This window comes from Sminthopsis crassicaudata, chromosome 3, assembly GCF_048593235.1.
Source record: "Sminthopsis crassicaudata isolate SCR6 chromosome 3, ASM4859323v1, whole genome shotgun sequence".
Taxonomy (NCBI): domain Eukaryota; kingdom Metazoa; phylum Chordata; class Mammalia; order Dasyuromorphia; family Dasyuridae; genus Sminthopsis; species Sminthopsis crassicaudata.
The window spans coordinates 256,751,264-256,774,131 of NC_133619.1; the positions used below are offsets into that span (position 1 = coordinate 256,751,264).

The 22,868-nt window shown below is 34.9% G+C and overlaps 1 protein-coding gene across 6 annotated transcripts in view; it reads right to left on the reverse strand.

Annotated features, from left to right (window-relative positions):
• The window catches only part of AGPAT3 (1-acylglycerol-3-phosphate O-acyltransferase 3), a 128,073-nt gene that overhangs the window by 16,657 nt on the left and 88,548 nt on the right, over positions 1 to 22,868 (reverse strand). For all 6 annotated transcript variants that reach the window (XM_074300521.1, XM_074300527.1, XM_074300524.1 and 3 more), the window contains 2 exons: positions 11,891 to 12,060; positions 329 to 490 (listed from right to left, as the gene is read on the reverse strand). In XM_074300521.1, coding sequence (XP_074156622.1) covers positions 329 to 490; positions 11,891 to 12,060 — 332 coding nt within the window. The remainder of the gene's footprint in view (positions 1 to 328; positions 491 to 11,890; positions 12,061 to 22,868) is intronic.

Genomic DNA, 22,868 nt, shown 5'->3' on the forward strand with positions numbered 1-22,868 from the left:
TTTTTAAACAACATTATCCCTTGTATTCATTTTTCCAAATTTTCCCCTTCATCCTTCCACTCCCTCCCTTAGATGACAGGCAATTCCATACATATTAAATGTGTTACAGTATAACCTAGATACAATATATGTGTGTAAATCCAATTTTCTTGTTGCACGGTAAGAATTGGATTCCGAAGGTATAAGTAACCTGGATAGAAAGACAGTAGTACAAACAGTTTACATTCAATTCCCAGTATTCTTTCTCTGGGTGTAGTTGTTTCACTGATCGACTGGAAGTGGAAGATTCTATTTTCTAACTAAAAAATTTCCTTCTGCAAGAACTTACCCACATGTATTCAGGATAATCAGACAAACGTTTTAATCCTTCAATAACAGTATCCCTGTCTTCTTCCCATTTTCTCTTGCAGAATACAATCTCGAGAAAATACCATGTCCAGCCAATAAGGGGCACATAAAGCAGTTCTTTCTTAGCCAGGACTTTAGAGCTCTAGAGAGAGAAAAGCAGACAAATGTACATCCATAATTTACTTTTTCACTTATAGTAGGACTTTTAGGTTTCTTATACAAATAACAATAAATTTTATAGTATAATGAAATGAAGTTATATTCTTTTATAAATTTTTCTTTTAAATGACATTTGTAGATTATTTTTACTTCATAAAAAAGCTAAGAAAACTTTTAACAAATTATTTTAAGACTGTTTTCTAACTAAAAAAAATTGCCCCCTACAAGCATTTACCTACCTGTTCTCAGGATAGTCAGATAAACATTTTAATCCTTTAATTAGTTAAAAAAAAAAAAATGTTCCATGTTTAACTAGGGAGAGATTCAGGTAAGAGAATAGAATATTTGATCTGGAATAGAAGACTTTTGTTCCCATGCTAGTTTCTCCAAAAATTTGCTTATATAAAACAAAAAAAAATATATTTTTTTATGCCTCAGTTTCTTCATCTGCAAAATGAGGATAACACTATATTGGCCTGAATAGGGATCCTTTTAGACCAAGAATTCTTAACCTGGATTCCGCAAACTTGTTTTTTAAAATATTTTTATAACTTAATTTCAATATAATTGAATTTGTAATTCTATGTCTTTAAATTTATAGTTTTGAAAACATATTTCTGAGGAGTCTATTAGGTTCAGCAGACTACAAAAGGGTCCATAGCACACACACACAAAAGCAAAGAATACTAGTTACAGTAGATGTTTCATCATGCTATAGACCATGATTGACCATTTAGTAGCTAATGGTAACCCTGGCAAAGCAATAAGCTGCCAGCATGACCTCTGTACAGCTTGGCAGAATTCTTATGAGAAATAAGAGTTGTGACCAGACACTATTATACATTGCAATCAGTCTGCTTTCAAATTTTTCAAAGATATCACCAAATCCATTAGTTCCTGAGTCCTTAACCTTTTAGAGCAAACTCAAAACTTCGGAGAATTTTTTTTTTTAATTTGCTTCTTCATAACAAAGAATTTGGAGAACTCTTAATTAAAATTTAAACTTGAAAATAATCTAATAATATAAGATGCTAATATTTCAGATGTGTCATATTGATGTGAAGTGGAAAAATGAATAAGGATTACAGAAGAAGCCTAAATTCTATTGCAATAAATTAGAAACATTCTTTTGCCAGTATATCTTTTGTCCAGATATCTACCCTTCCTTCAACTCATATGCCCATCTAATGATAACTGGGCACCTCTATTTTATTAAGATAAGGATCATTAATGTAATGTGTAATGTACTTCAACTTCCCTTCCTATGCAATCAAAAATGTTATCAATCTTTAGCCATTTTCTTTCCCTTCTCTTCCATCTTGGAAAATAGCTGATTCTTCTGTTTGCCAAGGCTAATTTCTTCACCTATATCTTTAATTGCATAGCTAACTACTCTGCTCCAAGATGCTGCTCCATCAGCGTACCTGAGGAACTACACAGAGGAACTTAGATTTAGTGCAAATAGGTAGTTTAAAGTAATTGACATGTGGGAACACCCATATGATTCAGACATTTTGTTCAAAAATGTATTTAATGAGAACTTACTTGTTCTAGACCCTGTTAAGTTCTAAGGGTACAAAGTAAGACAAAAACAGTCACTCCTCTCAAGAAACTCACATTCTAATGGAAAGCACAACATGCAAATTACTAAATATATACAAAACATGCCTAGGTGATGCAATTCATACAGTGCCGGATGTGAAGCCAGGGAAGACTCATCTTTGTGCACTTCAAATCTGGCCTCAGACACAAGCTATGTAACCCTGGGAGGGTTTCCCCATTTATAAAATGAACTGAAGAAAATGTTAAACCATACTAATATCTGCCATGAAAATCCTAAGTAGGGTCGCAAAGAGTTGGACAAACTGAAAATGATTGAACAACAAATACATTATATACAGAATAGATGCAAGATAATTTCAGAGGGTAAGGAACTAGTAGTAATTGGAGGAATTAGGAAAGGCCTCCCAAAGAAGATGGGCTTTTAAGCTTATTTTTAAAGGAAGCCAGAGAAACTAAGAGATCAAGGTGAGAAAGTGTTCCAGTTATGGAGGATAGTCCATGGAGTTGGAAAATGAATTGTCATCTAAAATTAACAGTAAAAAAGGCAATGAAGTTGGATTATAGCATATGTGGAGGCTAGTAAAGTTTAACAAGAATAGAAAAGTTAAATTGCTGCTTGTATAAATTCCTATAATATATACATATAAAAAAACAACAACAAAGAATAGAAAAGTTAGAACAGAGTCAGGTTATAAAGAACTTTATAATTTAACATGGAGGTAATCAAAAACCATGTGAGAAGGAGAGTGACATGGTCAATTTAAATCACTGACAGAGACAATTGGAGTGGAAAGCAACCTCAAGAAGGGAAATCAATCAGAAGAATATTTATAGCCTATATGAGAAGTGAGAAGTGTTGGGCTAAGGCAGTAGCTAGTAACAAATAATAACAAACTTTGCCAAACCTTAAAGGCAGAAAGTGTTGCCATGTTTTGTCTTTGTATCCCTAAGGACTAGCATGTTGTTAACTTTTGTTTTCAAAGAGGACCAAAATGACATCACTATGTTAGAATCTAGTTACAATGTATCCAACTGTGGCTGAGCTCAGAATGCTCTGCCACAGACCGAACACAAAAAGTCCATAGAAACATTTGGGGTGGTTTCTCTAATTCTGCATATTTCATGTTTCCTTTGGGCTAATTCAATTCTTCTTTGCTCAAAGAGCATGACACTTTCTCTGATGAGGGCACTCCATGCTAGGTAGTCTTTGCCAGTGTCTTCCATGTCATACAACAGATTCTAGAGTTTTTAAAGAGATACATGGAAAGGGTCCTTATATTGCTTTTTTTTTTGACAATTTGCCTTTTGGGAATTCTCCATAATACTTTTTTTGACAAGGATATGTCTGGCTTTTGAACAATGTGGCCAGCCTAATGGAGTTGTGCTCTCTAGCTTAGAGTTGGAATGTTTGAAGTTTAGTTTGAAAAAAGACCTCAATGTCTGGTATCTTATCCTGCGAGGTAATCTTCAGAATCTTCCTAAAACAATTCAAATGAAAGTGATTCAGTTTCCTGGCGTGGTGTTGGTAGACTGTCCAGGTTTCTTAGGCATACAAGAATGAGGTAGACCTTCAGTCTAATAACTCTCTTCTCCCACACTTTTCTTCAGTCTTCCAAACATTGAGCTAGCACTGACAGTGTGAAAATAATAATAATAAGATTGTCATCAACATGGACATTCCTGGAAAGTATATTACCAAAGTAAGTGAACTTATCCCCAACATTCAAAACTTCACCACTTATTGTAATTGATGGTTACACACATGGATGGTGTGGCGTAGGCTGGATGGAAGACCTGAGTTTTCTTGGAGTTAATTGTTAAGCCAAAATTAGCATAAGCAGAAAAGAATTGATCCATACTTTGTTCTATCTCTGCTTCAGAGGCTGCATTAAGTACACAATGACCTATAAACAAAAAGTCATGCACCAACACTCCCTCTACTTTGGTTTTGGCTTGAAGCCTTTTCAAACTGAAGAATTTACAATTGAATTTACAACTAAGTGCGGTAGCTGACTTTGATTCCATGTTTGTCCTCATCAAAATCATTTGACAATATGGCTGAAAACACCATGCTTAAAAAAGCATGGGAGCAAGCACACAGCCTTGTTTTACACCATTGGAGACTGAGAAAGCTCAAGAGCACTGTCCAGAACCTGGGCAATCATGAAACTGACATACTACATTTATGAATTTTTCTTGGGCAACCGAACTTTGACAATTTTCCACAAGTCCTCATGACAGACAGTATCAAAGGCCTTGCTTGGTCAGATCTACAAATGTATATAGACCTCTGTTCTGCTGCTGGAATTTTTCCAGTAAACACCATATTGATTATTCCTCAGCACCTTCTGAAATCACACTGGCTTTATAAATGACCTTTTTCTAAGTGAACGATAAGGATTATGGCAATAATTTTTCCAGCAATGACTAAGAGAGAGAGAGAGACATGCCTATGATTGTCACAAGACAATCCATTATTCTCTTTACCTTTATAAAAATGGACAAAGAAGCATCCTTGAGCTCTTGGGATATAACTTCTTACCATATAAGCTGGGAAATTTCAGTCAGCTTTTATATGAGCAATGTAAATCTCAGCTGGAATAGAATCTACATGTGGTATTATACTGCATGAAAGCAGCCTAATGGCATTCAAAAGTCTCTTCTTCAGTTGGAACTTTCATCTAGGGACTGACTAATTTCAAATTGAGATAAATGGTCAATAGCTTCAGCATTGATTGATAACTGTCTGTTGAGAACACTAGGGAAGTACTCAGCCTATCTCACTAGAACCTATGTCCTTATCACTTATCAGTGTGGCGCCATCAGCACTGAGGAATTGAGATGTATGGTCTTTGGCCCATAAATAGCCTTCAGTGCCTCATAGAACATCCAGTACTTTAGATTTTTACTATCAGCATAGAACTGAATTTCATCTGTCTTTTTACTGAGCCAAGAATCCCGCATCAGTTTAAGTTTCAATTGTACTTTACTTTTTATGGAATTGAATGCTACCTTCTTAGAGATGATTGAACTATCCTGCTGGTACAGCCTATGGAATCCTCATTTTTCATTTAGCAGCTTTTGAATCTTCCCATCATTTTCATCAAACCAGTCTTGATATTAGTGAGTATTCTGACCCAGATTGAGCTAATGCAGTGCTGTATACCAAATCTCTGGAAACTCCTTTTCTGCTCCATTGTTGCAAATTATTTGTTGGCTCAACTTACTCTCCTAGTTGGCAACAAAAGTTCCCTCTCAGAGAAGCACTTTAATCTGTTGACATTAATTCTTCTATTAGTCTTTTTGTCTTGGGGCTACCACTTGTGTTGAATGTGAATATTCAGACAGGAGAGAATAGGTCTATGATCAGTCCAGCACTTTGCACCACACATTGCCTTGGTCACTCTTACATTCTGCCTGTCTCTTCTCCTTACAATCACATAGTCTTTTAAATGCGATGCATTCCGAGTTTTATTGAATTTAGGTAAACAGAATACAGTATTGGTGATGAGAAGGTCATGAAATGCACAAATCTTCAATAGTAAATTATCCTTACTGTTGCTATTTCCAACTCCATTGCTCCCAAGGATTCCTGACATGTCAGATAGTCTGAGTCTACTCTAGCATTAAAGTCACCTAGAATTATAAGCTTGTCCTTTTTGGGAACATTGATGATAAGGATCTCTATGTCTTCATAAGAACTGAGCAGAGTACTTTGCATACAATAGGCTTTTAATAAATACTTGTTAAATTGAATTGAATTGTTTTCCTTTATGTACTAGGCTCCTTTTAGATGAATCTTGGGGGAAGATTCCTTTTCATCTGTATTAAATGGGATTCATCTGTATTGAATTGGATGAAGTACTTCTTAGTATTGAGATTAGGCCTGAGTTACATGATCCCTATACCCAGTTTCAGAAAGTCACATGATCCCAATTCCCAGGCCTTGAACCCTGGGTTACAGGAAGTGATGTAACCTGTGGGAGGTAGACAATACTGATGGCCATTGGTCAAGGATAGTTACTTCCTTTTAGTCTATCCAATGGAAAGGCTTGGATCTTTTCCTATTTAACCAGGTGTTTTACTTCAAGCTGGTCGGGATCAGGAGTAGATGGCTCCCAGGTATGTCTGGGCCTCTCCCTGCAGGGATAAAATAAATGCTTTCTCTTTGTACCTGAAGATGTCTCTGGTTAGTTAATTTGGGAAAGGGTAATTAAAAATTACCTTTTTCTCTACTCTATAGATCTTGGTTTATTTCTGGAACTGCTTCAATTGTCAGTTGTGTCTGATTCTTTGTGATCCCATTTGGGGTTTCACAGCAGAGATATTAGCTGGCATTTTTTTCTGTCCTCTTATTTGCCATTTCCTTCTCCAGCTCATTTTAGAGATGAGGAAACTGAGGCAAACAGAATTAAGTGACTTGCTTAATTAAGGTCAAACAGCTAGTAAGTATCTGAGGCTGAATCTGAATTAGGTCTTACTGACTGCAAGCCCACTGCTCTATCCATTGGACCACTAGGTTCCCATTTGAAGAATTATACATTTTAATTATGCTGATCTCTACGACAATTATTCATTGTTTTGTATTTTCAAATTTCTTCCTCTAATCTATCTCCTTTTCTTCTAACTTATACATCTGTTCTCTCCATTCTAACATAACTCTTTCCTTTGATTCCACTACCCTTTCAAGCTACCTTGAATATCTTTGTTTCAGAATCAAAGATGTTCTTATTTTTAATTTTTTTTTAAATTTTCAATAGTATTTTATTTTCCAAATGCATGTAAAGATATTTTTCAACATTCGTTTTTGTAAGATTGTGTTCCAGATGTTTCTTCTTTCATCTCTTGCCTACCCCCATTGCTGCAAGACAGCAAGCAATCTAATATAGATTAAATGTGTGCAATTCTTTCAAACATATTTTCATATTTGTCATGTTGTACAGGAAAAATCAGAACAAAAGAAAAAAATTATGAGAAACAAACAAAGGTGAAAATACTAAGCTACTATCCACATTCAGTCTCTATAGTTCTCTTTCTGGATGCAGATGGCATTTTCCATACTAAGTAAGTCTATTGAAAACACCTTGAATCACCACTTTTTTGAGAAGAGCCAAATCCATCACAATTGATTGTCACATAATCTTGTTACTATGTAGCACTTCCCGTAGCATCAGTTCATGTAAATCTTTCCAGGCTTTCTTGAAATCAGCCTGCTCATCATTTCTTTATTCTTTATTCACTATTTCTGAACAATAATATTCCGTTATTCATATATCATAACTTATTCAGCCATCTGTAACGTGCTCTCCTGGCAGTTACAATTACTAGTCTGTCCTAGACCCACCAGAGTACCTTTGACCATTGTCCTTTGCAGTGTGAACTCTACCCGGCTCGCCTCCTCTGAGGCCTTCAAAGGTCTCTGGCCACGACCTCTTGAATCTATAGCTTAATAACTGGTAGCGCACTCAAGAACAGCCACGTGTAATCTTAAAAGCCTTTATTATACCTACTCACATAATGCCTTAACTGATGCCCTGACTTGTTGGTTCCCGAGTGAACACCTGGTCAGAAGACCCATGTGTTCACTACTAAAACCCTTACCTCTTTTGGCTATCCATCTTGGCTTGGCCACCCAGGCTGGGAAGCCAGGGTGAAGAAGGCCAGATTAAAGAGGACCGCCTGCTGCCTGCAGTGGGCTTACATAGGGCCTGTGAGGTCACACACACAGCCAATCAGCGAGAGAGTCACCCATGACGAAGCTATCTCAATATGGCCAGGATCCCGCCCAAGGGCAGTCCTAATATCCACAGAAATTACTTCCGGGCCTCAATCTCCCGATGCGCTGTGGCACCCATTTAAAGGGCCCTTACAGCCATCCCCAGCTGAAAGATATCCACTTGGTTTCCAGAACCAAAAATGTTCTGATGCAATTTGTGCTTGCTGTGTGCTGAATAAACATACTTCCTCATCAATTGCAATTTGGATTTCTGGTACTTTTGGTGTGCCAAACCTCCATTTTCATCCTCCTTACCCACTCTGCAACATATGATATTATCTTTCTCTGTACTCTCTAGTCATCTCACTCTTTTTTATTTGACTCTCCTTCCTTGGTCTTCCCCTAAATCCTACTTGTCTGGCTTATTAGCTGACATTTTTTTCTGTTCTCTGTCTTATTTCCTTTTTCAACATTCTATCATCTCTTTACAAATCAACCCACAGAGGAAACTAAGTGGCACAGTGGGTAGGGAACTGGTTCTGGAGTAAGATGGACCTGAATTCAAAACTTCTCATTCTTCAGAGTTAGGAATCATTTGAATTTGTCACATTCAGTTCTATATTAAATTGATGTGTAGAAGTCTTTCCTTACTAGAAGATTAGCTCCCTGAAAACAAATACTGATCTTATCTCACCACTAAGCACAGTGATTTGCACAATGAGCACTTAATAAATGCTGACTTAAAAGCAGATCTTTGCTATAATGGTTTTTTTTTATTTCAATAAGTAGTTCAGTGATTTTAGATATTATCTGTCACTCAGAAGGGATAGAATCTCAGTCCCATACAAAGATGATTATCCCTTGATCTTACATATTCACATATATACCATTCTCTGTTCAAATTCTGGAAACCTCCTATCTTTTATTGGCTTTTCACTTCTCTGTCTATCTCCTTTACAGAAGCCTACTCTTTGTCTGCATTGTACCACAAGTTCCAAAGCCCTGACCTTTTAATTCTCTCCCAGGCCATCTCCCCTACACTAGCCACTCTCTCCTCCTCTCCCCATCTTGATTTGATGAACTAATTTAACTATACTGTTCTCTTCTCTTGAATACCTGTTAGGTTCTTACTGAGAGAGAGATATGAGATAATAGATTCTTACTAAGTGCTAAGGCGGTACTTAACAATTCTCTAGTTCCGGCCTTTACTGGGAGTTTTACCCCTTTGAACTTCTGGGGAGGAGCTTGCATGCTTAGGAGGAGCAAGTTCATTGGTTGAAGTATTTTTTCCCAGAAGCCCCTGAGTTATTCCACGCCCATTCTCTGGGATGATAAAAGAAGCAACCTTGAGCAAGGGTGGGGAGTCACTACTCTAGGTCAGAATTGGCGGCCACAGCAGATCTCCTCCCAGAGAGCAATCAGCAATCTCAGGAGACAACAGAACTTTACAAATACCTAGTACTCTTATCATGTAGTTAGTTGATTACATCCAGTCAAACCTCAACCTTGAAGGTTTATCACCTTTGTGCCTACATATGCTACTGAACAAAGGCTGAGAAAAATCATACAAACATTCTATTTTGGTACAGAACATCAAATGGGCCTTCACTATTGTCCCTCCCTTGTCAACTCACTATTCCATTCTCCACAGCTGTTCTTCCAAATCTTTCCATCTCTCCTTAAGCCTCTTCTGTCTTCCCCTAACCTTCCCTGCCACCACCATTTACATTCTCACTCCCCACCACTGAGACCTTTGCCTCATACTTTATAGAAAAAAGAGGTCATTCACCATCAAATCTGTCTTCTCCCTTTTTCTTCATTGCTTGTAAGATGACTTTCTTCTCCTTTTCTGTGATGAAATGGTCTTATTCCCTAATGCAGCTAACCTCATTCCCTCCTTCAACAGACTGCCTCCAGTCATACCTGTTCTTTCACTTATTTTCAGTCTCTCTCTTCTGGCTACTTCCTATTACTATAAACAAGTCTACATCTCCCCTATTTTGAAAAAGTCCTCATTTGATCCTTCCATCCTTTCTAACTATGTCCCCATTTTCTTCTGCCTTTTGCAGCTAAACGCCTCAAAAAGCCATCTACAATAAATGCCTCCATTAACCCCTGACAATCTGGCTTCTGGACTTATCATTCCACTGAAACTGTTCTTTGCAAAGTTACCAATAATATCTTAGTGGCCAACTGCAATAACTTCTCAATTTTCCTTGATCGCTCTTAAACCACTGACACTTATTGATCATTCTCTTTTCTTCAATATTCTCTTCTTTCTAGATTTTTGGGACACCACTCATTCTCAGTGTTGCTGAGCTTTCCTCCAAATCATGTCATCTTATCTGTAGGGGTCCTTCAAAACTGTATTGTGGACTCAAGATTATCTGCAAGTTCCTCAGGATTATATAGCCTAGAAATCATCCTAGACACCCCACTGTCTCTTACTCCCACATATCTGGGCTGTAGCCAAGACTTAGTGACTTCTTTCACTTTTGCTAAAGCTCTCAAATATGCTCCCTTTTCTCCACCATTCTAGTGCAGGCCCTTATCACCTCACACCAATGTCTTCTGTTAGTCTGCCTGCCTAAAGTCTCTCCCTACTTTACTCTCCACAAAATCCATTCAGCCATCAAAGTTATTTTCCTAAGCAAAAATCTGATCACATCAATTACCCCCACCTAATAAACCCTAATGGCTTCTATTACCTCCAGGAGAAAATAAAAAATGTTTTGTTTAACATTCAAAGTTCTTTATAACAAAGCATCCCCACACCTGCACACACATGCACGTACACACACACACACACACACACACACACACACACACACACACTCTCTGTACCTGCCCAGCCTTCTTATATCTTAGTCTCCACCATGAATTCTTCTAGCCAGTGACATTGGCCTCCTACCTAATTCCCAAACAAGACACTATCTCAGCTCTAGCCATTCTCTCAATGCCTAGAATGCTTTTTCTCCTTTACATTGACTACTGACTTCCCTGGCTTCTTTAAAGTCTCCTACCTTTGTAGGAAACTTTTTCTAACTCCTCTTAATTCTACTGTAGTCCCTCTGTTAATTATTTCCTGCTTATCCTATATCTGGCATACTTTGTATATATTAATTTGCACATTCTCTTCCCATTAGATTATAAACTCCTTGATCATTTTACACAGTAACAAGACTATACAATGATCAATTTTGATGGACACAGCTCTCTTTAACAATGAGCTGATTCAAACAAGTTCCAATTGTTCAGAAATGAAGAGAGTCATCTACATCCAGAGAGAGGACTGTGGGAACTGAATGTTAAACACAACATAACATTCTCACTCTCTCTGTTGTTATTTGCTTGCATTTTGCTTTCTTTCTCAGGTTTTTTTTCCCTTCTTGATTTGATTTTTTTTTTTGTGCAGCAAGAGAACTGTATAAATATGAATACATATATTGGATTTAACATATTTAACATGTATTGGCCTACCTGCCATCTAGGGGATGGGGTGAGGAGAAGGAGGGGAAAATTTGGAATAGAATGTTTTGCAAGGGTCAATGCTGGAAAAATTACCCATGCATATGTTTTATAAATAAAAAACTTTAATTTAAAAAAAAAGGATTATAAATTCCTTGAAAGCAGGAATTGTCTTTTCCCTCTTTTTGTACTCCCAATACTTAGCATAGTATCAGAAAATTAGTGTAATCAATACTATATTAAATTCAATAATATATGTCTGCTTTCTATCTCCTGGGAATACGAGGAAAAAGTCTTAAACCTAAAGTATGCTTAGAATAATGATATATTCAATTCAATGTAGAGACAGTTATATACATGAACAGAGTAGTGGATTTAAAATTTTAAAGATGTGAGCTCGAATTCTGCCTGTAACTTATTCAAGATATTTACTAGTTGGGCAATTCACAAACCTTAAAGTGCTATAAATGCTAGCTGTTATTATCAATCACATGCTTGCTTTGGAAATAAACATTAAAGGAGAAAACTTTTAAAATTATGACAACTTCTCAGAAGCAGACATTTAAACTATTTATTGCTCATTTTCATTAAACTATTTTTTAACATTTTTCCGGGTTCAATTTTCAAACTACTTACCCCCAACACACCAAATCGTTCACACATGGTCCAGCCACATAGGAAGTCAATTTCAAAGTTGTGATTAAGGATGATGACCACATGCTCTTTTCCAAACTTGGCCACTGTTTCCTGATCTGTGAATAAAGTACATTCTGTGCCTGACCACCATTCCAGAAGCATAACTAACTCTAGAAAACATAAAGGAAAGAAGGATCATTAATATAATCATAGTTGAACCACACAGAGTCTTTGCACTTTACCTCTTTACACTATCAAGAGAGCAGATATCTCTTTGGAGCAAGGCTTTTTAACTTTTTTTCTTTTAAGATAAATCCCATCCCCACCCCACTTTTGTAGTTTAATGAAACCCTTTTCAGAATGTTTTTAAATGCAGAAAATAAAATACATAAAATTACAAAGGAAACCAATTATATTGAAAGACAGTTATCAAAACAAAAAAAGTTCATAGACCCAATTTAAGAAGACCCATTTTACCTATCATGTTCTAGAATTCTAGGCTTTTCAATTTTCTTATCAAAAGACTTATAAAACATAATAAAAGTAATAACAAAAATCACATATGATATTTATAAAGCTTCTGACAAGACACATGTACTTCTATTTAAAAAAATAAAAATTAAATGACAACACATGAGATCAATGAACTGTTTCTTTATATTTTAAATAGTATATGTCTAAAACCAAGAGCCAGCATTATATGTAATGTGAATTAACTAGAGACATAGATCAGGGATTGCCACCACAATGATTTAATATCATGTTAAAAGTGTGATGACATTATGACCAGCAATTCAAGATACAGCATAATCAAAGAGGACATATTCTAGAGAGAAAATTAATTGAAACAACTAATAATTTAAGCAAAGTCACAAGACATGAAATAAATACATATAAATCATTAGCATTTCTATATTATTATCAACAAGAGAAATTCTATTTACAATATCCACAGAATACATATAATACTTGAGAGTTTACCTAACAAGACACAAAATATCTTACAGATAAACAGACCAAAACATCTGGAGAAATATTGGTTACTCATGGGTAGAATGATCACATTGTAATAAAAATGACAATACTATCTAAATTAATTCATTATTCAGTCAAATAAATAAACATTTATTAAGAGTCTATTGGGGCAGGTAGGTGGCACAGTGGCTAGAGCACCAGCCCTGAAGTCGGGAGGACCTGAGTCTGGTCTCAGACACTTAACACTTTCCTGGCTGTGTGACCTTGGGCAAGTCACTTAACTATTGCCTTAGCCCAAAACAAAACAAAACCAAAAAAAACCCTATTGTGTGACAGACACCATTAAGAAAGGCAAAAAAACAAAAAAGCTCCAAAGGAACTCATAGTCCACCATAGGAAAAGAACAAGCAAACAACTATATGTAAAATATAAACATGATAAAGCAGAGCTCATTATCTCAGAGGGAAAGTACTAAGATTAAGGAAGACTAGGGTATAAGGGACTGATAGCCAGTCAAACTGCCCACAGTTGGGAGATGAAGTATCAACAAGGAAGCCAGTCTCACTACATCACAGAGCTGTTGGGGGAGAAGGGGAAGGACTAAGTTGTAAGAAGTTTAGTTAAGATTATGAAGAGCTTTTAAAAGCCAAATAGAAAATTTTATATTTGATATTGGAAATAACAGAGAGCCACTCGAATTTATTCAATTAAAGAGTAACACATCAGACCATTGCTTTAGGAAAGTAATTTTATAGTTGAATGAAGGAAGGAGTGGAATGGGGAGAGACTTGAGAAAGGGAAACCACCTGGGATTCATACAAAGAAAGAAAAAATAAGCATTTATATTAACAAATTTGTAGAATAAAAAGTGGAACTGTTAGATAAACATTGATTAAGTATGTAGAGTTGTTTTTTTTTAGCACTGCAAAAAGGCAATGATTATGATCAAAGGAAAGGAAGGTCCTTATTGTGAAACAGGCTGAACAAAAATAAAAGATACAACAGTTGATAGTACATATTTTCCTGTCAGTTTTTAGGGAACACTAGATTTAGGGATCATATGAAAAAAGGTGATATTCCAATCACTGTGTAGAAATAGCATCAGAAATCTGACTCTCACTTTGTCTCTGTCCTGAAGTGAAAAATAAAGTTATGTCACAGGAAGCCTTACCTAATCCCTGTTAATTCTAGTGATTTCTGTCTTTTAGTTATTTCCTATTTATCTTGGTTAGCTTCTTTTGCATAGATTTATTTGCATGTCTCCCTCATTAGACTATAAGTTCTTTGAAGAGATGAATTAATATGTCTCTTTTTATAACTCTAGCACTTAGTACAGAGCCTTGGTACATGGTAGGCATTTAATAAATGTTTACTGATTTGATCAATTAAAATGTCCCTAGTTCCTCCATGCTCCCCAGAATAGTAGCTATAATTGGGAGAGGTGAGCAATAACCATTTAATGCCACTAACCAAAAGGCAGTAAAAGATATATACAATTAGGAAAAAAAATGTGTATTAAAATTGAAAGAAAACAAGACTGATGGTACACTGATATTCTTAAGAATTTAAAAGAACAAAGGGAAGGTTTTCTGAGTAGAGATCTTCTATGACAATTCATGTAAAAACAAAGAACACTACAAGATAAGAAGGCACAAATAATAATACTGTCACAACAGTATTACCAACACAATAAATTCACAAATTTAGTGAATCTCAATACACCACAGAATCAAATACAAAAGGCCATAGAAGAGAAAAAGTGATGATCTACATTGCAAAACATTTTCCATCTCTGATATATGCACTACTGGAAACTTTACTGGCCTGAGCTAACATTATTGTCATACATTATATTATTCTCAAGGTAAATTGCAATCATAATGATTTTATGTCTAAGCTAAAGGAGTGTTTAGGTCATAATTTATCGTATATTGGATTACTTTCTGTCTAGCAGAGGTGAGTGGGGGAAGAGAGGGAGAAAAATCTGAAATACAAAGTTTTGTGGGCATGAATGTTGAAAACTTTCTTTGCATGCATTTTGAAAATAAAAAACATTTTGAAAAAACAAACAAACAAACAAGATTAAGTTATGAGTTCCCAGGAACTTTCTGCCAGCAAAGGCTGGAGGAGTACAAGCCTTAGTCAAGAAAGAACTCTATTCTATCTCCAGTTATAAGAAAACTTTAGGAGTTGGCTAAAAGAGAGACAAAAGGGTTGCTGTTGATTACAGTCCAAGGGCAGACAGATAGTGAGAACTCTGCTGGGAACTAAGATCTAACCAGGGCAAATGCTGTTAAATACTTCAGCAACTAATCTATCTCAGTATTCATATAAAGTGCAATACAATGTACAAATTACACAAAATGAATCTGTGATGAAATAATATATATTAGAATGTTCTTTTTCCCCTCATGGATATTTTTCCCAACAAAGTTATTCCCTGGCCTTGATTATCCCAGGGAGTTAAGACAAACTTGCCTCCCTTAATTCAGCTACCTCATAGCTTTTGGCTATAATGTAGGCATAAAAAGGCCCAGCCATGAGGAAACTTGACAATGTCCCAAGATCTTACACCAAATCCTGCCCTGCTGATCAGATGCTTTCCATGTGGAGGCCAGGGAAGTTGTATCTAAGTTAAGTTTTACAATTTAAGTTTTAAGTTTAAGTATTACAGTATAACTAAATGAACCTCCTTTTGTTAGCTTTTAAATGACTGACAAGAATCTCATTTTGTTCCAATACCAAATTGAAAATAATAGAATACTGGCCTGAGTCAGCTATGCTTATTACAAGAGTGGTCATAAGGTATTTGTATGTATGGCAACATGTCACTGTTGGACAGATATAGAACATTCTCATTTAATTTTGACATATGACATATTTGATAGGGTAATATTTGAAGCAAACATATTATTCATCACCTTCAAAACTGAAAACATATATATATATATATATATATATATATAAAAACATGTGGGCCAGGTATATTTGTATATCATCTGATGCTGGTAACTAAGTAATGGAAATGAGCATATATACTGTATTGGCTTAAAGGCATTTCAAAAATAGAGATGAGATACTAGTATAGGATGCTTGGGTGTCATTTAATTAGAGGTCTTTTTGAGGAATGTCCATCTCAGAAAATGAAGTTTATTCTTTTGTCTCTCGGTGTATGTTAACTGTTCTATTCAAATCATAGCAGCTTGTTTTTATAATACAGGGTTGCATGCTTGCTGCATGGCCATGTGTGTTTACTCCCTAGTCAATCCATAAACCAACAGAGAATATCTGCTCTCAAAGTAGCTGAACAAAACAGGAGAGTTACAGAAGCAATCTGGCCTTATAATAATAGAGATTCCAGAAATGTGGAAACATAAGGAAAAATCACAGACCTAGAAAATTAAAGAAGGATAATTAAAATTAGTTGGAGCTGTAGAAACAATAAGGAAAGGAGAAACCGATTCTTGTAGAAAACAGAAGTATGGGCAGCAAAGTAGTACATTAAAGATGAGGTAACATCTACAATGATAGTTCTTAATTTCTTTTAGTTCTTAACAGGACCTTGAACATACAGACATGGAAGAAATCTCTAGAAATATTCAAAGTTAGGAAATTTTTGAGAGATTTTCTTTGAAGTTATTTGATAAAAAGATAAATATTAGATTATGTAGGAATATGCTCCTCATAGGAGCAAGCTATATAGATCTGAAAGACCCTAGAAATGAACAGAGCTACAGCTAAGATTAGAGTAACAGCATCACTGTCAACTAGATATTGTGAACCTTAAAAAACTATGTACCTTTTTTTCCTTCACATCCCTTCAACAAAAATACCATAAAACTTCTTCTTCTCTCTTATACATCTCCTATCACTCATATGACTTCTCCATCTTTTCCCTCATCCCAATCTCACATGAAGTAGCCATATTCCTTATCAAGGTAAACTCCTCTTATTTGCATAAGTGATCTCATTCCTTCCTATGTCCTTTAATAGACTCTTTTGGCATCCCCACTCTATCACTTTATTTTCTTTTTTTTTTTAAGTTTCTTTTTTATTTTAATGGTATATTCTTTTGTAATTACAAACAAAGATGGTTTTCAACATTTATTTTTATAAGATTCTTAAGATCTTGAGTTCCAATTTTTCCCCTTCCTCCCTCACCTTCCCTTCCCCAAGCAAATTCATATAGGTTATATAGGTACAATCAGTTTTAAACATACTCCCATATGAATACTATTGGAAAAAGAAAATCAAAAGGGAAAAACCACCACAAAAAAAAAAAAACAAACATAAACAAAAGGTAAAAATACTATGTTTCAATCCACTTTCAATCTCCGTAGCTCTGTCTCTAGATGTGGATAACATTTTCCATCCAAAGTCTTTTGGAATTATCTTGGATCACTGTATTGCTGAGAAGGGCTAAATTTATCATAGATGATCATCACAAAATCTTGCTATTACTATGTATGATGTTTTTCTGGTTCTGCTCACTTTTATCAGCATCAGTTTCAGGCTTTTCTGAAATCAGCCTGCTCAACATTTCTTATAAAACAATAATATTCTTACATTCATATATCATAATTTATTCAGCCATTACCCAATTGATAGGTTTCCATTCAATTTCTAATTCCTTGCTACCACAAAAAGAATTGCTACAAACATTTCGGCACATGTGGGTCCCCATTCCCTCTTTTATGATCTCTTTGGAATACAATCCAGTAGTGATGGCACTGCTAGTCTAGCACTTATTTTCAATTTCTGTTTATTGATTCATTCTCTATTTTTCCATGAACATGCCCATGTTTTCCCTATTCTGAAAAAAATCTTCACTTGATCCTTCCATCCCCAATAACTATTGTCCTATATCTCTTCTGTCATTTATGGCTAAACTCAAAAAAAAAAAAAAAAGCTGTTTACAGTAAGAACATTAATTCATTCTCCTCTCTCTTTTTAATCCCTAAAAACCAGCTTTCAATCTTATCTTTCCACCAAAATCTCCAAGAATATGTGTTGAGAAGTAAGGTATTTTCTAATATCTTCCTAGAGCTAGGTTATAAAGGGTTTTGAATGCCAATACTTTTTGATCCAGTGCTGTTCCATTAACCATACTCTGGCTTTGGGAATTTTCTTTGGTCATCCCCTACACCTGGAGTTCTCTCCCTGCTCATCTCCACCTGCTGCTCTCTCCCTACTCAGGCCACCACCCTCCACCCCACGTTTTCTTTAAATTCCAACTAAAAATTCCATCTTCTACAGGAAGCCTTTTACTCCCTCTTAACTTTACTATCATCCATCTGTAAATAATTTCCTACTTATCCTATAAGATTGTGTGTGCCCATGCGTGTGCATGTGTGCGCCTATGTATTTGTTTACTATATCCTTCATTAGACAGTTAATTCTTTGAGGGAAAGGACTATCTTTTGTTTGGTTTTGTATCCTCAATGCTTAACACAGTGTTAAGCACATAGTAGGTGTTTAATAAATATGGAACAGTTTACTTATTGTTATAATCTATTAATCTGATTTTTCAACATTCTCTTTCTCCCTATCATCTAAATGTTGAATAACATATATTGTTTTAAATTAAAAAGAATTGAAATTTTTTTATTAATTTTGAAACACCTCATGCCACAATTGGCTAGGAGGCAATAAGAAGAATAAAAAATCCTGTCCTAATCATTTATTCCTTTCAGTTTTTTCAATCCACTCCCATTACTTCTTATCCCAAGCTATATTTCTTAATTCCACAAGCTTTCAATCTTTCATAATTCAGTTACAAAAATTATCTCCCTTGTCCAGATGTCTTTCTTAACTAGAAAAGAAATGGTGATTCTCAAATTAAACTCCAGTAACTCCCTCTTTAATCATCACTCCCCCAAAATACAATAAAACATATAATACTACATTTTACAAACTAGATCAGCAGGAAATCCTTTGAAATCCTCATGTACAGTTTTTTGTTCAGTCATGTCTGACTCTTCATGATACTCTTTGGAGTTTTATTAGCAAAGATACTGAAGTAGTTTGCCATTCCAGCTCATTTTACAGAAGTGAAGCAAACAGGATTAAGTAACTTGCCCAGGATAACACAGCCAATAAGTGTTTGTGACCAGATCTGAATTTTAAAAAGAGTCTTCCTTATCCCAGGTCCAGTATTCTATCCACTGAATCAACTCGCTGCCATAGGATGGGTATATAGAGCTTATATGATAATGATAATGATTACAGCCTTAATACTGTATATTAAGTCATACAAAATCTAAGCTATCTATTCACTATAGTCACAAAAGGCACACTACCATAAATGGCTAGAACAATTTTATAAGGAGATTAGCTTTCTTCTGAAAATCTTATACCTATATTCTGTGGGTGAGGAGTTCAGAAAGAGATAATGCTACAACCAGAACTATCATTTCATTTAATAAAAACCATAGTTATCCACATAAGATTGATAGGATCCACAAATTAAATGATTTCCAAGACCAATCCAGAAGTCATATTGTAAGAGTTTTACCACCTATTAATAAAAGATTCTGTACATTCAAACAAGGAATATATTGCTGTGCAATAAACATTTAAGCTCCTACTATATGCAGTATGTTGCACAAAATCCAGATTTTTTTTGAATTTTAATTTTCAGTTCCAATTCTCTCCTTCCATAGCCCTTCCCACACCCATTAAGAAGGCAAAAATGATACCCATTATGATATATAAAGTTATGAAAAACATATTTCCATATCAGCTATGTTGAAAAAAAAAAGCAAGAAAGATAAAGTTTAAAATATGCTTTAATTTGCACTGAAAATTTTTAAGTTCTCTAGAAGTGAGTAGAATTTTTCATCATTAGTTATTTATAATTGCCTTGGCTCACTGTACAGTATTGATCAGAGTAGTTAAGTCTTTCATAGTTCATTATTGTAACAATGTGTTATTATAGTGTCCAATGTTCTCCTGATTCTGCTTCTTTCATGTTGCAACAGTTCACATAAATATTCCTAGATTTTTCTGAAACATTTCTTATAGCAAAATAGTATTTCATCACAATCATACATCATAATTTGTTCAACCATTTCCCAGTTGATGGGCATTCTCTAAATTTCCAACTCAATGACACCAGAAAAAGAACTGCTATAAATATTTTGGTATGCATTTTTTTTCCTCCTTTAATCTCTTTAGGAAACAAACATAGAATTAGTAGTGCTTGGTCAAAGAGTATGCACATTTTTATAGTCCTCTGAGCATAGTTCCAAATTGTTCTCTAATTTGTTTGGACCAGTTTACAATTCTACCAATATGTTCACATATGATTGTTGAGCCACTATGAGTGACTTTTAAAAGATCATGGAAAATATGAGATAACACAAAATTTAATACCTCAATTTTCAAAAGAAGGAAGACAACAAAATCTAAAAAACAAGACCAATAGAATTGACTCCAATTTCTGGAAAAATTATAGAAACAGATCATTAAAGAGATGACTAGTGAACATCTAAAAATAAGTGGATAGTCAGTATGGCATCATCAAGAATAAATCCACTCTTATTACCTTTTTTGAAAGGATTGCTAAATTGATCTTCTACTGAGCTGCCAAAGTGATCTTCCTAACACATTCAGGATCAAATATAAAGTCCTCTGGCATTCAAAGACCTTTATATGCTATTCCATGCTCTCTCCTTCCAATCTTCTTATATCTCACATCTTTTCATATATTTTTTGATCCAGTGATTATGACTACCTAGCTATTTCATGAATAAGATACTCCGTGATCTCTTGGTTGTGGATATTTTCACTATGCCTGCTGCCTGCAAAATTCTCCATCTTTATCTCTGCCTATTGACTCCCCTGGCCTATTTCAAGTCTTGGTTTAAGTTCCCCTTTGCAAGAAGCCTTTCTCAGTCCATCCGCCTTACTCTCAGCATTTCCTTCTGAAATAATTTTGAATTTATCTTATATTTGTCCTGTTTGTAAGCAGCTGTTTACATGTTGTCTTCTCCATTACTTTAATTTAAATAAATTAGATTGATAAAAGGTATATTTTGCTTTTTTTCTGTATGCCCAGTGCAGTGCCCAGCACATAGCAGATGCTTTAATAAATGTTTATTGACTATCTTAAGATTCGTTGATATCACATTATTAGAAGTTAAAAAAAAAAAAAAGGAAAAGACTCATATATGTACAAAAATATTTATGGTAAAACATTTTTATTGTTATTTCAGAAATGAACCAAAAACAAAGTAATTATCCACTAACTAGGGAAAGGCTAAACAATTTATGTTACAGGAATACAAGGAAATATTGTGATATAAAAAGGACCCAATTTAGAGAAAATTTTTAGGCTTTATATGAAGTACGTAAGATTGAAGTGAACAGAACCAGAACAACTTAATTTCTACAATGACTAACTACAACATTATTAAGATAAACAACCTTGAAATGACCAGAACTTTGATTAGCACAATGGCTCCAGAAAACTAATGATAAAGCATACTTTCCACATTTTGGTGGAAAGGTAAAGGTATAGAATGAAATATACATTTCCAGTTAGTTTTCATGATACCATGGGTTTTCTCAGCAAAGAAAGATACTAGGGTGGTTTCCTCCTCCACATCATTTTACAGATAAGGAAACTGAGGCAAAAAAAAAAAAAAAGGTTAAGCAGGATCACAAAACCAGTAAGTTTCCAGTTATGCATATTATAATGCAAATTTGTTTTGCTTGGCTATATTTTTATCATAAAGGAGGACTTTTGTTTGGGAAAAGGCAACAAACATTTATTAAAGGCTTATTACATTATTACCAGGCATTCTGCTAAGCATTTTATAAATATTACTTCATTTGATCTCATAATGACACTAAGTAACTTTCCAGGTATTTCACAGAATCAATAAATATCTGAGTTTGAACTTGAATCTTCCTGATTTCAGACCCAGCATTCTATCCATTGCACTCTCTAGCTGCTTCTGGGGAAGTTGAGGCAGAATAGGTTGTAATAATACTGAAGCAAAAAAAAATGAAGCAAGGTAAATTTCAATGAAATGTTTAAAAATTCATACACAACTCAGAAAGCAGTTCAAGGGGGACATAAATAAGCAGGTTCATGTTGGTAATATCACATTAAATTTCAAGCTGTAGCTAGTATATGCATGATTTCATGTACGATATTTTCTGACCTTCTTTGTATAAATATTCATGGTTTTGATAATTTTCTTATTCATAATGAAATGTTTATTAATTTCTGAATAAAGTTATAAACATTATTCTCATCAAATCTGGAGGTGGCATAGAGTTTAAAGGGAGATAGCTAATATACTGAACAATAAAAACCCCCAGATTTTGCTGATTTTATTAGGATTAAATTTTATAGTAATAAATGTATAGTGTTACAATTGGGATTCCAAAAATCAAATTCACAAGTATAAAATGGAGAAGGTATAGCTAGACGGTTTGCCTGACATATATCTATAGATTTTAGTGGATTGCGAGCCCAACATGAATGAGCCTGTAACAGTGTGACATGGAAGTCAAAAAAGTTAATGAAATCTTGGACTGCAATGAGAGGCAGAGTTTCCAGTAATAAGAAAGTGATCATATCTCACTGTACTTTGCCCTAGTCAGAGACTTCATCTGAAGTCTATTCTTTTGTGTTCCCTTCTAGGAACAACATTTTACAAAACACACTAAATAAGCTAGATAGTGTCCAGAGAAGGCTAGCTATGATGGTGATAGCATCATTAAGATGACAGACTTAGGGATGAAGGGGACCTCAGAAGGAAGCAACTTCAAAGGTCATCTAGTCCAACCCTTTTGTTTTCACAGATGAGGAAACTGAGGTCCAGAGAGGTTAAATGATTGAAAATATCTCATGGTAAATTTATATGAAAAACAGAATTTGAATCCAAAGCCAGTTTTTCACTATCTATAAGTTGTTAACATAGGATAGGTAAACTTAAAAATATTTTTAATAACTACGTCAATATAACTGGTTTCCTTTGTAATCCCATGT